Source organism: Scylla paramamosain, chromosome 28 (assembly GCF_035594125.1).
Source record: "Scylla paramamosain isolate STU-SP2022 chromosome 28, ASM3559412v1, whole genome shotgun sequence".
NCBI lineage: Eukaryota > Metazoa > Arthropoda > Malacostraca > Decapoda > Portunidae > Scylla > Scylla paramamosain.
In genome coordinates this window covers 1,902,710-1,917,500 of record NC_087178.1, presented here as the reverse complement: position 1 = coordinate 1,917,500, position 14,791 = coordinate 1,902,710, and the positions used below count along the sequence as shown (strand labels likewise).

General features: G+C 46.0%; 1 protein-coding gene across 22 annotated transcripts in view; it reads left to right on the top strand.

Annotated features, from left to right (window-relative positions):
- Positions 1-11,574, top strand: part of LOC135114692 (heterogeneous nuclear ribonucleoprotein C-like) — a 337,990-nt gene extending 326,416 nt beyond the window's left edge. For 20 of the 22 annotated variants that reach the window (XM_064030595.1, XM_064030598.1, XM_064030591.1 and 17 more), the window contains 3 exons: positions 5,129-5,262; positions 5,525-5,677; positions 6,351-11,574. In XM_064030595.1, coding sequence (XP_063886665.1) covers positions 5,129-5,262; positions 5,525-5,677; positions 6,351-6,473 — 410 coding nt within the window. In that variant the 3' untranslated portion in view covers positions 6,474-11,574. The remainder of the gene's footprint in view (positions 1-5,128; positions 5,263-5,524; positions 5,678-6,350) is intronic. The other 2 variants (XM_064030592.1, XM_064030601.1) reach the window with 1 other exon arrangement.
- Positions 11,575-14,791: the final 3,217 nt, after the last annotated feature.

The following is a 14,791-nucleotide window of genomic DNA, read 5'->3' as shown; positions in this document are numbered from 1 at the left end:
GTCTCGCTCATTCACTCGTTCACACAACTAGCTAACAACCACACACCTCCCCCGAGACATAAGGAAGATTCCTTATCTTTGTTATGGCTACCGTAACACATGAAACAAAGTTACAATGATTGAAGTACAGAAAACACGGTACATATACACAAAACAAACACAGCGTACAATGAACACGTACGACTAATCGTAGGTGCTACGGTGCCACCGCACCTGCAGTCGTCTCGGCTCCCTACGCTGTCGGCTGCTTCGACGCTCTGGTTGCTCTCGGCCACGGTGTACCCCGTTACCCTGATGCTCCGGGCTGCCGGGATGGTGGTGTTCCTCGTGACCCTGATGCTGAAGCGCTGCACCGCCATGAGCGGTGTGCTGCTCGACAGGAAGGGGAGCAAGAGGTCTGTGTGGGCGTAGGTGTCTTCTATTACGCCACATCACGCGACCGCTGCCCATCTTGATGAGGTAGTCTCTCCTTCGCCCAACAGCCACGATGACACCCAGGCGATCCCAGAGGCCTGTCGTGTGATCTTGAACGTCGACGTGGCCACCGAGGTGCAGGAGAGGAAGAGTACGGGCGGACGCGTCGTGGCGAAGTTTCGCTTTCTTCCTCAGTCGCTCTGCCTTGGCGTCGCACTCATCAGCAGCGCGCTGCCACTGCTGAGCGTATGAGCGATGATGAGCCGGGACACAGGACCTCATAGGATGACCGAAGAGGACTTGTGCTGGTGATCGCCCTTCCGCCCTCGGAGTGTTGCGCAGTTCCAGCAACCCGCGAGCGAACGCATCCTCGTCCAGGTGTCCCTGCTGTGTGGTCGTGAGGATCAGCTTCTTCACGGACTTGACCGCTGCCTCGGCGTGACCATTGGAGCGTGGATAATGAGGTGAAGATACACGATGCTCCACCCCCCATCGAGCCAGGAAGCGCCGTACCGATGAAGAAGTGAACTGCGGTCCACCGTCAGTCCTCAGGAGAACAGGCACGCCCGTGTCGGCGAACACACCCCGAAGGACACGAACGAGCTGATCAGCCGATGCTGGACGTGAGCATGCAGACACGTGAGGCCACCCAGACAAGCGATCTACATACACGAGGTATGTACGGCCTGCTGCGTGGAAGTAGTCTGCAGAAACTGACTCAAACACCCTGCTGGGTGTGTCCGTGTCCTGCCAGAGAGGTTCGTTGGCTTGGCTTGGTAGGAGTGGACGGCATAGTGAGCATCCAGAAACGACGTTCTCAACGTCTCTGTCCATACCAGGCCAGTACACCGTTTGTCGGGCCCGTCGCTTGGTGCGCTCCATCCCCTGATGACTGTCATGGAGTCGCTCTAGTGTTTCTCGGCGGAGGCTGTGAGGAATAAGAAGCCTCGGCCCGTAAACCACCAGGTCGTCGTCTACGGCCAGCAGACTGCGCACCGGCCAGTACGTACGCAAGCGGTGATCGAGGTCGTGGCAATGATCAGGGAAGCCCTCGATGATGACGTTCTTGAGCAAGCAGTACTCCCCGTCTCTTGCTGCTGCGGCACGTACCATTTCCACAGTCTGATCCTGGAGTGGTGCTAAGCGGACGCCGTCCTCATTGGTGGCAGATAATGCTGAGATGACCGCTGAGTGGAGAGGGTCGAGGTCACCAGAAGTAGCAGCATCCTCTTCCTCCACTGGGTCCTGTACTGGAGCACGTGAGAGGGCGTCGGGCACACAGTGTGTCGATCCCTTTTGCCAGCTTGCTGTGAAAGAATACTGAGCAAGCTTCTCCCTCATGCGCTGCAGCCGCAGGTTCTCTATTTCTCCCAACAACTTGCTATTGAGGAGAGGTATCAGCGGGCGGTGGTCGAGCACTAGATCGAAGTGAGGGAGTCCTTTCAGGTAGGTGCCACATTTCCTGACTGCCCAGACGATTGCAGCCATTTCCAACTCTATTACTGCATAGCGGCTCTCTGTGTCTGTAACAAATCTTGACCCGCATTGCACCATCTTCCACTGGTCACTGTGCTTCTGCAGGAGAACGAATCCAAATCCGTGCATCCTTGAGGCGTCAGTCTGTAGCATCGTTGGTAATGATGGGTCGAAGTATGCCAAGACAGGTGGGCTGACGAGACACTGTTTCACCTTCTCAAACGCCTCTTCATGGTTAGGAGACCAGCACCAACTGTTCTTCGGGCGTAAGAGATCTCTGAGGGGTTGTGCAGCTGCAGCCACAGCAGGAGAAAAGCTTCCAAGCTGGTTTGTAAGACCCATGAATGATCGTAAGTCGGTGATGTGCTGTGGTCGTGGGAAGTCAGAGATTGCCTTAACTTTCTTTGAGTCTGTCGTGTAGCCTTGTCCAGAAACAGAGTAACCACAGTAATCTACCACTCTTTCCGCGAATGTAAACTTCTGTGGGTTGAGAGTGATGCCGTGCTGGTCACACCGCCGCACAATCTGAATGACATGGGCTAAGTGCGCACTGTAGGTGGAGTCATAGGCCAGGATGTCGTCCACGATCTTGATGGTGTTAGGTATGTCGCCGAGAGCTTGGTCTCCTCGACGGTTATACTCGTCTCCAGACGAGACGAGACCCATAACCGCTCGCCGAAACTTGTACCGACCCCAAGGTGTTATGAAGCAGGTTAAATCCTGGTCTTCTTCTCTAATGGGGACTTGAAAATACCCCATCTTGGCATCAAGAGTGGTGAACCAAACTGCTCCGGTCCCGATCGAGGCGATGGCGTCATGAGGTGAGCGCACTGGATACACGGGCCTCTTCACGTAACGGTTGAGTCGTGTCAGGTCAACACACAGCCTTACACCAGATGTCTTTTTTGGGACAGGCACGATGGGGTGGCACCATGCCGTAGGGTAGTCCACACTCTCGATGATTCCCTTGTTAAGCAGCTCTTCCAACTGGCTCTTAATTTCTTCACGCCAATTGTAAGGGATTGTACGAGATGCTGTTACGGCGAAGGGTCGAGCGTCGTCTGTCAACTCGATGGCCATGGATCCACCAGCCATTGCACGTAAACCTTCCTTTGCTTCGAAGACGCTGGGAAAGGCCTTGATCACAGCAGCAGCGTGCCCCGCACGCTGCTGTGGCGTTGGGTCGTAGGAATGAGGCCAGCTGATCACTTCTGTGGGCGTAGATAGAGGTGGCTGCGAGGCGGTCGGGTACTTGATGGAGCTGTTGCCGGTGTGCTGTTCTTCCCTGCGTAGCGGTCGGATTTGAGCCGGAAAATCTTCGGGGAGGATTCCGAGAGCGATGGAATCGTACCAGCTAAGCAGCGCCCCCTTCACCTCCTTCACCACGCTCACAACAGTCTCAGCTTCCCTGTCGCCCAGTTGCAAGTGCGACGAGAAAGTTCCTACACAGGTGAGGGGGTGATTACCGGCAGCATAAAGTCCATCACCATCAGCGGGCGCCAAGCTGGAGGGCGGGATTCCAAGGAGTGTTGCCGTGTCGAGGCCAATAACGGTCGTTTCGGCCCCAGAGTCAGGAGTCCACGTAATCTTGTCTCTTCCAGCGGGATGTGTGGCGGTAATGAGCACCTGGGGCGCAGGTCGTGCCGTCACCGTCTTTGTGTATACGCCTGATAAGAGCTGGTATGCACTGGCACTGGCTCCCCGCCTCGGGCCTGCACCGCGATGAGGAGAGACAGTTGAGGAACTCCTCGAAGCTCCTCGTCGTTTCCTCACTGTCTGCTGACATACACTCGCAAAATGCCCTCTTTTCCCGCAGTTACGACACACTTTATCTATTGCCTGGCATCCCCTTTTGTCACTGCGACAATCTTTGCCACAACGATAACAGCCCGTGGGGCTTGAGCCCCCGAAACTGCCCTTCCTGTAGTTCGAGACAGCGTTCACACCATGGCTCGAAGAGTGAGAGCCGCCCCTTAGTACTGCACTACACTGGTTAGCGCTCTCTGATGCTCTGCAAATATCTATGGCGTTTTCAAGGGTGAGTTTCTTGTTTTCCAGCATGCGTTTCAGAGCCACTTCGTCTCGTGTCCCAACGACAATTCTGTCACGCAGCTGATGGTTTATGCACTGGTCGCAAAAGTCACAGAAATTGGCGATTTCCTTAACAGCACATAAAAAGTCGTCAAAACCTTCTTGCGTTTCTTGCACGCGGGAGTAGAAGTCTCTTCTATCCATGATGATGTTGCGCTGGCTTCGCAGGTACTCACACATTGCATCGAGGATGGTTCTTAACTCCGCGTCTCTCGGTAAGCTTATCCCGTAGCGAAGTGTACGGGTCCACTCGTCGTCTAGGACAGCAGCGAGTGCCGCCCTCTGCTCAGCCAGGGAGAGACAGTCTATCCTGGCGAGGGTTACGTATCCTTCAAACTTATGGCGCCACGTGTCGAACTCACGTAAAGATGCTGACGCCGTTAAGTGAGGAATGATGGTGGCGGACGTCGGGAACCTCGCGCCCTGGGTAGACGTGCTGCGGGCTGTGGTTTCGCCTTCATTGCTCGCCGTGGTGCGACTGGGAGCTTGTGTCCCCACTCTCTCCAGCAGCTGGGTTAAACGCTCCTCGCGAGCCTGACTCTGCTCCGACTGTCGCGCTAGCAGAGCCTGACTCTGCTCCGACTGTCGCGCTAGCAGGGCAGCCAGCGCCTCCAACTGCTTCTCCATTCTGCGCCGTACCCACTGCAGCCTTGTCCTGATCCTACTCACTGCGCCATGTTCGACTCTTGACCAGCAGGGGCACAGGAAACGCAGGTAACAGTGCAGGTGTTTATTCACAGAAGGTGTGAACAGAAGGCTGGAGGTAGGTGATCTCCCGGCGCCAGGCCGCGCACTTCAACTTAACACTTATGACTGAAGCCTAGCTCGTTCACTCATACACGTCTCATGCCTCACACAAGTCTCGCTCATTCACTCGTTCACACAACTAGCTAACAACCACACAATCACTGTGGTGGGAATTGTAAGGGTTGAATTGTTAGTTTGTGAGTACTGAAATTAATTGAACTTACCTATTTGAGATTTAACCTTTACTCCTCGTGCTCAGATCTATTTTAAGCAGTCTACAGCCAACCACCATTTATTATAAGAAGAAAATTAAAAGGTTTGGATAACCTTTTAATTTTCTTCCTTAGGATACCTTATGGATCAATGGCTTAGGAAGGCATTGATTATCTCAATGTTTCAGGTACAGAAGAGAGTGCCCTACTTCTCTGTGCACTCTGCAAGGAGAACTTTGCCTCTGCCTGGGATCTGATGGTGCACGCTCAGGCAGCTCATATGGTCAACATTTACCAGCTGGGCTCCAAGGATGCTTCCCAGGTGAGAGAAGGATTAGGATATTCCAAAACATTTTGCTTCTTTCTCTGTTCATACATATTTTTATTGTCATTTACAAATATCACCAAATAACTTCAAGTTTGTTTTGTTTAAGCATAAGGATTAACATTCATAAATCTTTGTAAGATCTAAGTGGCATCACAAGAGAAATACTTAATGACTTTCAAGGAAACTGACACATTATCTCATTGTTAATTTGAGTTATAATTTTGTTGAAATCATGACATTTTGTCCCATCCTCCAGGATGGCAGTTCAAGCATTGCTGCTGAGGACAGTGCAGCTGGCAATGACCTTACAACAGATGCCACCAGTGAAAGTAATGGGGGTGAGGCGAGTGGTGAGGCGTCAGCTGGAATCAAGGAGGAGGAAGAAGGCCTCTCCACACTGCCCAAAGAGGTGAGGAAAGGAGGAAAATTCATATCAAAACACTGGCTTCTCTAATGTTACTTATGTAAGTTCACTCACAAAATCTGCATCTACATACTAAGAACATTCAGGTTATGCAAGTATGTTTTACTTTTCATAGAAATGATATCAAATTAGGGGATAAAATAGGTAACATTCAAAAAGTCTTTATAATGGATGATGATGACATTTAGAAAAATACCAGACTTTAAATAATTCTGTCCTTGTCAAAAGTTATTGGCAAAAATCATACTTCAAGTAGCAGAGCACTTTTGACATAGTAATTTGGTCCCAGCAAGTACTTTCTTTACTTCCAAACAATAAGTAGTTTCTTTGCTTCAGAACTACAGTTTCAGCAAGAAGTGCCAAACTGTTTCTCTCTCTCTCTCTCTCTCTCTCTCTCTCTCTCTCTCTCTCTCTCTCTCTCTCTCTCTCTCTCTCTCTCTCTCTCTCTCTCTCTCTCTCTCTCTCTCTCTCTCTCTCTCTCTCTCTCTCTGGCATTTTAGGCAGCACTGCTTTACTGGGATGTTGAATATCTAAAATTAAGTTATATGTTTTTTGACTGATAAATTAGAGAATAACCATCATGTACCTTATAATAGGTACTTACTTAAACCTGTGTCATTCATAACATATAGGTGTAGAATGACTTTTCATATTTCAGAATGGCGTTGGAGGGGAGGAGGAGGGTGAGGGAAGCAGTGAGATGATGAATTCTTCCCCAATCCTTCCTCAGTCTGAGATGGATCAGGGAGAGGGGGAGAGAGAGACGGGAATGGTGCAGTGAACCCCTGACCCACAACCCCTCTCCCAGCACCAGCTCCCCACCACCACACCCCACCACACCTTACTACCATATCCTTCTCCCATCCTCACAACCTCACCACAACATCCCCCACATTTGCCTCTCACCTCTCAGCGATTCTTTGCTCCTCATCTCCCAACCACTCCCATTTCCCAGCCCTGGCTACCCATCCACACTCACCCATGCCCACTCCCACCACAGATGTCAGGAGAACCTTGGGTGTGGTGGTGACTCTCTCCCTCTGCCCCCCCAGAACAAAACTGACACACATCTCGAGCCTTGTGGATTGATGAGACACATTCGCCGAAGAAGAAGCAATAGTTCGCCTCTTTCACACCTTTGTGGACTCCACCTCTGACTCTGTTGGTCTGTGTACTACTTACTCCCCGACATAGACTCTTTTTTTATTCTCTGTGCTGTAGTTCCATGTAATCAAAGTGTTTTTCCATTCTACATTGTCACTCCTTCAGAGGAAAACGAAAATAACAATGAATAGGTTTAGGGTGTTTGAAGGGCATCAGTGTGTCTGGCAGGGGATGAACAGATGGCCTCACCACCAACAACCAGGAGCATTATAACAACCACCACCATCACAGCCACTGCTATCATCATGAGGCATTATCTTCCCATCTTTCACCGGACATATCTGTAGTTACCAGTCAACACAAAACAAAATGCATATCTCACCAAACTATCATGCACTGGATGCAGTGGCATATACATAACCTGGAATGACTTTGAGGTTTAACCTTTCACTGGTATGTGAATTGGATATAAGGTCACTTGAAATATTAAGCAATTATCTTCTCTGCCCCTGGAAATACTCAAGCTGAAATAAATACTGCTTGTAGCCAACACAATATAGGAAAATCATGCAGATGTAACAGTTGGTGACAGTATACCAAGACATCCCAAAGCATTAATCTCAGAGGCAATTGTAACCAGATAAGGAGCATCATGCAGCTGGTGGCGAGGCAATGCTCCCCCCTAGAGTAGCTGTCATAGGTAGTGTCAAGGCAGCCTCAAACCCCAGTAGCAGTGACCATTGTGCCCTAAGGTAGCAAGGGGCGTCATGCTGTAGTTTCAGTGGGATGTCATTCATAGCTAGTGGTGAGGCCTTGCACCCTGGGATGGTGAGGTATGTTGCCCTGGTTATGGTGTGGTCTAGTCTGTTACTCTAGTCTTTAGAATTATCTATTAAACATAAGTTAGATAAGCAGTGCATAACAGTGGGCAGTTTTGTGGTCACTTTGTCATTTCCACGACGACTCTTCCTATAGCGACAAACAGGTACTGAGATATGGTAAGGTTTATGTATTTTTCTATAGCATCAGTGCAAATGTAACTCATTTAGAACACTTGGAAGACATTTAGTCAAGTTTTTTTTTTGCTGTATTTTTTACGTGTAATATTTACAACCTTTGTTTCTTAGTGACAATATTTGTTGCGGCTACAGGCCGCTGAACCACCATGGTAGCCACCAGATGCGAGCAATCATTCAAATGCTGTGATGTGAACTTTAGGGTAAATTTTGTCACTTGGAACCACTAGTAAATGATAAAATAGAATAGCTTCTTTTCATATGAATCTTTACAAAGATTCTCTTGTAAATCAAAGTTTAAAAAAAGACATGTTACAGTAGAGCTCTGTTTCGTACGTTTCCTTAAAGCATCAACGAAGACCCTAGCCCGGACTCACCCGAGGACCTCTGGCGGCGAGGCTACGAGTTCGGTGGTGACATCATGTCTGTAAACAATGGAAAGATTCTAGTGCCTCTTCCACCAAACCCAGAAAGAATCTAATCAGTTTCATTCATGTGACATCGTATTTGGCCTGCACTGGTCCCCTCCCTCACCTGGCAGGCAGTGTGAGGCAAGCAGGGGAGGACCCACTGGAGGATCTGCCGGTGGTTGCTCACCCTCAGGGTGCATAGCGCAACTCCACTAGACTCTCCTCGGGAGCAAATTGACAATCGGATCCCGTGCAAGTAGTGCTGGACACATGTGAGAAGTGTGGGGACTTCCTTGTAGTTTTTGTTCACTCAGCTTTGTGCAGAGTCAGTTCAGAAATACATATCAGGGTCAAGTGTTGGGCGGTAAATATTTTGTGTAAAGAGGGAAGAACTCTTGCTGGAAAATATCAGTGCTGGCCACAGTGCCACACCAGATCCACAGAGTGTAGGGAGGGTGTCTCTGTGCCAAAGGTAAGCTAGATGTGCTTAAGGAGCATAGCGGTAAGATATAAACGTGTGGTCCCCGTAGGAGTAACCATGACTAAAAAATACTGAAATGTAGAAATCTGTAGTAATTTAGGTGACCCTTGATGTCCTCTCCTGCAGCAAAGGTCATGCAGGCGAGCAAGAGTTCGCTAATAGGAAGACATAATTGTCTTGTCATTGGACACTATCCTCGCAGCCGTTCATGACTTCTTGCTGGATGCCTCTCCCCCTCCCCCACCGCTCAAGTGCTCACAGTCTCGTAATGTTTTGTCAGACTTCAGGCCATGTGGAGGCCTATGCATGTTGAGGACTGAAGATGATGTAATAAAGATCGCCGAAGATTGCCTTCGTTTTGTGTACAAATCTCTCAAGTGATCTGTGAAGACATGGCTTTGTTGGTTGTTTAAAGGATAACTTTAGAAATTAGGTACATATCATTACTCATGTCTTTGTCTTAGAGGTGAACCTGATCTGCTGCCGACTGCGTGAGCGCCGGCCGCCGTGCATCACCTGGGTCTGTGCAGCTAATTAGGTTGCGCTTAGCTGTAGCATCTATGTTGATTTGGAATTCGGATTGAACAACTTCAAATGTGAGTGTTAAGGCATAATGACAATAACTCCATGGGGTATCGGTAGTTCTCCAGTACGAGGTAGTTCTGATATGACTATCTAAATGGTGCACAATTAGCGAACCTTTGTAAATGGTGAACTGACCAGTGTCTCAGCAGTCTTGACGATCCTGAGTCTTAGAGAAACTTTTCATACAAAGTTGAACGTCGTTAATGCGTTCAGACTTTTTCATATAGACTTAGAAATATATGATCGAAATTTGTTTTTACCTCTTTGTCTGTGGTGGAGCCTCTGGCACCTCCCTCAAGCAGGAACCGGCTGCCCCACACACACTGTCGTCTCGTGCCCGCTAGGACGACCAACGTAGGACAACTCAGTCTTTCTCTTAGTGATCCCGGTAGTCACTGTATGTTGCAGCGGCAACAACAGCTGATATCCTCTCTCAGGGCCGTTCTTCTTTTTCCTTTTCTTCATTTTTGTTTCGCGAATACCTGTCAGAAACATGCACAACCAAAACTGTTTCAAGTATGCAAAAAACTAGTTCAGTGCTATAAATGCTTGTAGGCAGATATACACACAAGGTCATATATTGTGTATAATATACTAAAGTGTTACTTACTGTTAGGAACAAATAACTACTAAATATACTGACTATAAAATGTACTTACTCCTGAACACCCCTAACTTCACATTCACATCATTCCATAGTAGAATAAAAGCCTTCATTCATGACAGGTGAATATTCAAACAAATTTCAATTGCCTTGAAGCGTCAGTTTGTGACCTGCAGTTCACGAAACAAACAAAAAAAAGGAGAATGGCCTGTTAGTTTTAGTATTATACTCAACATGTAAAGAAAATGACCACAAGGCGGGCAACAAGAACCCTGGATGGGATGGGGCGAGATAGGGCACTCAAACCCCTCACCCCAATTCAGAGGTAAATTCTGAAGTCACTGCCACCTGGCCTGGCCATTGAGGCCCAGGTTGGTGCGCAGACAGATGCCCTCTGGAGCCCCTTGGGGAAAGCTATGCTATGACTTCATATAATTGTCCATCAGTATGGAATTACTGAGGTCAACCTAAACTTCCTCCCTCATCTTATTAATTTTTTCCCATAACTTCCTTCCATGCTCCTCTCTGCCCCACACTCCTTTCTGCCAAGCTCTCACTTTTTATAATGTAGCTTTTGGTGTCTTACAAATTACTCTGTATTATACACAAAATACAATATTTTAAATTAACTACATAAAATTCAGGGAGATGGCACATCTACAGAATGGAGCAAAAAAAAAGGTGAGTATATTTCTGATCAGTATTTTCCTCTATGGAGAGAAAGTTTAAGGTTAGGATGGCACTCTCCTCAGAGGCTCAAGATCAGGGAGGCTTCAGTCTGCCACATCGACCATTTCTCTCCGGGTCATGTGCCTTCCCTCGCCCCCTACCACTACCCTAGGGAAGATAAGGCTCGTCATGTATTATCAATGGATGCATGAATAAAAAGAGGTGACTCTAAAAGCTATGCCTTAGCTTAAATGAATGATATAAAGGAGGCTTTTAATTTTCACATATTTCTTTTGTTGCTTAAGGATTATATACTTTGACAAATTTGTATGTCATTGACATTTGTTCACTCACTGTAACTATTATTGTGTATGATAAACTACACACCTGTTTTCTTTATTTCAGATAGTAGTTGTGCCATCAACAAAAATATAACAAAAACTAGTTGAAGAGATCTTTCAAGTCAAAATTCAGTTTTAGTATTTGTCAAGCAGGTTGCATCTGGTTGTGCAAAAAGAATTTAGTATCTTTTTTTCTGTTGTTGACAGTAATGGTTCCAGTTTTGTATTCAATGACAAGTTTATATATTTGCCGTTAATAATAATAATAATAATAATAACAATAATAATAATAATAATAATATTAATAATAATAATAATCTTAACAGTAATAATACCCAATAATGATGACAATGACAATGACTCACTCTCATGACCTAGACGCAGCTGCAACTCATGGTTTCCCTGCCCATATTATATCCACTGCACCTTTACATAGCAACATTTTACATAACACACACACAAACACACACACGCACAGTTCATTTGGTCATGAGTGGTCTCTAGAAAATAAACAGCAGATGAAAGGATATTGGTAAAGTTAACTTGGTCTGATGACATCATTAAAGGCCTGTTGTCTAGCGGTGGTCATATTTACATACAGTATCGTGTTAAGTGTATGTTACTTTAATGAATGTTTTGTAACAGTTGGGAAGTAAACATTGTTACCAGCAACTGGGTTTCATTCCTACCTCATCCCTTTCCCATCAACAGCAGTGAGCAATGCAATCCAAAATGCAAGCCAACAATTACAGCTTTGGGACATTAATTTTCTGCAACCACAACTCCACATAAAGCCTGGAATGAAAACTTACATTAACAAAACCACAACTGCACATAACTCAGTTTGAACATTCTACCTAACCTCTGTATCACATGCTTTGCTGAGAAACACAGTGCATAAAATACATGCAAGCAATACTTTTTTTTTTCATCATAAGGGAAACAATGTTATATAACATGTTACTGTACTCAAGATTATTGTTTTGTGAAGCTGTATCTATTTCAGGATTACTGAAAGAATGTCATATGCATATTTCTAAAGAAAAATTAGAGATTTGTTTCTTTCACTAAGATGTTAATCTTAGTATTAAGAATAGTGAAGGCTCTGTTTACCTTCCTGCCAAGGTCGGGTGAGCTTTCATATGCTGAGAGATTGTCTAGATTGAAAAAGGTTAATTCATGCTACCTTAACAATGGTTTAGAAGATTATGAATGATCTTTGTTCTCACCTGAATGGCCTTTTTAAGAGGGAGAGACCTATACAGAGCATCCTGTGAGTTGAGGTACATACTTCAGGATTGTTCAAGTAATTCTAAATAAAAAATATTCTATGCACGTATGCTGTATTTTACTCTATTTTGCAAGAAATTAATGTCTAAGTTGTGCGTTGCGGGAACCACACGCCTTGCCTGCCTTCTTCCCTTCTCAGCTCGCTATATACTCCAGCGGAGCCACAGAGCATTAAGTGATCATTTTTTGTGTATAATCTACACAGTCAAAGCCCTACAGGAAACAGTTAGGAAAAGACAGATTAAATTTTTGTATGTGTCAGTGAGGAAAAATATACAGGTAACAGCAATTGACTACTGCTTCCGTGTCAGAGACCCGTCTTTGTGTGCTGAGCGCATAACAGAGGTGATAGTGTCTGGCATGGAGGCGTACATTCCTCACTCTTTTTCTCGTCCTAAACCTTCTAAACCTTGGTTTAACACAGCTTGTTCTCGTGCTATACATGATAGAGAGGTGGCCCACAAAAGGTACTTAAGCCTTCCATCACCAGAATCTCATGCACTTTATATTTCTGCCCGGAACCATGCCAAGTCTGTTCTCCAACTAGCCAAAAACTCCTTCATTAACAGAAAATGTCAAAACCTTTCAAGATCTAACTCCCCTCGTGATTTCTGGCATCTAGCCAAAAATATCTCCAATAACTTTGCTTCTTCTTCTTTCCCTCCTCTACTTCAACCAGATGGCACCACTGCTATCACATCTATTTCTAAAGCTGAACTCTTTGCTCAAACCTTTGGTAAAAACTCTACCTTGGACGATTCTGGGCTTGTTCCTCCCTCTCCTCCACCCTCTGACTACTTCATGCCACCTATTAAAATTCTTCGCAATGATGTTTTCCATGCCCTCGCTGGCCTAAACCCTCGGAAGGCTTATGGACCTGATGGGGTCCCTTCTATTGTTCTCCGAAACTGTGCCTCCGTGCTTGCACCTTGCCTAGTCAAACTCTTTCAGCTCTGTCTGTCAACATCTACCTTTCCTTCTTGCTGGAAGTTTACCTACATTCAACCTGTTCCTAAAAAGGGTGACCGTTCTAATCCCTCAAACTACCGTCCTATTGCTTTAATTTCCTGCCTATCTAAAGTTTTTCAATCTATCCTCAACAGGAAGATTCTTAAACATCTATCACTTCACAACTTTCTATCTGATCGCCAGTATGGGTTCCGTCAAGGACGCTCTACTGGTGATCTTCTGGCTTTCCTTACTGAGTCTTGGTGATCCTGTTTTAGAGATTTTGGTGAAACTTTTGCTGTTGCCTTGGACATATCAAAAGCTTTTGATACAGTCAGGCACAAAGCTTTGGTTTCCAAACTACCCTCCTACGGTTTCTATCCTTCTCTCTGTAACTTCATCTCAAGTTTCCTTTCTGACCGTTCTATTGCTGTTGTGGTAGACGGTCACTGTTCTTCTAAATCCATTAACAGTGGTGTTCCTCAGGGTTCTGTCCTGTCACCCACTCTCTTCTTATTATTCATTAATGATCTTCTAAACCAAACTTCTTGTCCTATCCACTCCTACGCTGATGATACCACCCTGCACTTTTCCACGTCTTTTCATAGACGTCCAACCCTTCAGGTGATAAACATATCACGCAGGGAAGCCACAGAACGCTTGACTTCAGATCTTTCTAAAATTTCCGATTGGGACAGAACAAACTTGGTATTGTTCAATGCCTCAAAAACTCAATTCCTCCATTTATCAATTCGACACAACCTTCCAGACAACTATCCCCTCTTCTTCAATGACACTCGACTGTCCCCCTCTTCTACACTGAACATCCTCGGTCTGTCCTTTACTTGTAATTTGAACTGGAAACTTCACATCTCATCTCTAGCTAAAACAGCTTCTATGAAGTTAGGTGTTCTGAGACGTCTCCGCCAGTTTTTCTCACCCCCCCAGCTGCTAACTCTGTACAAGGGCCTTATCCGTCCATGTATGGAGTATGTTTCACATGTCTGGGGGGTTCCACTCATACTGCTCTTCTAGACAGGGTGGAATCAAAAGCTTTTCGTCTCATCAACTCCTCTCCTCTAACTGACTGTCTTCAGCCTCTCTCTCACCGCCGCAATGTTGCATATCTAGCTGTCTTCTACCGCTATTTTCATGCTAACTGCTCTTATGATCTTGCTAACTGCATGCCTCCCCTCCTACCGCGGCCTCGCTGCACAAGACTTTCTTATTTCTCTCACCCCTATTCTGTCCACCTCTCTAACACAAGAGTTAACCAGTATTCTCAATCATTCATCCCTTTCTCTGGTAAACTCTGGAACTCCCTGCCTGCTTCTGTATTTCCACCTTCCTATGACTTGAATTCCTTCAAGAGGGAGGTTTCAAGACACTTATTCATCAATTTTTGACCACTGCTTTGACCCTTTTATGGAACTGGCATTTCAGTGGGCATTTTTTTTTATTAGATTTTTGTTGCCCTTGGCCAGTGTCCTTCCTACATAAAAAAAAAGCATAATAAAAAAAAAACATTTCATTAACTTGCCTTTTTTAGAGCATTGCAATGTATATATACTACAGCACCATTTAATTTTGAGGTAGGAAGCACCTGACATGAGGTGTGTCTTGGTGTAAGTGTGGCAATCTTAGTCTTAGA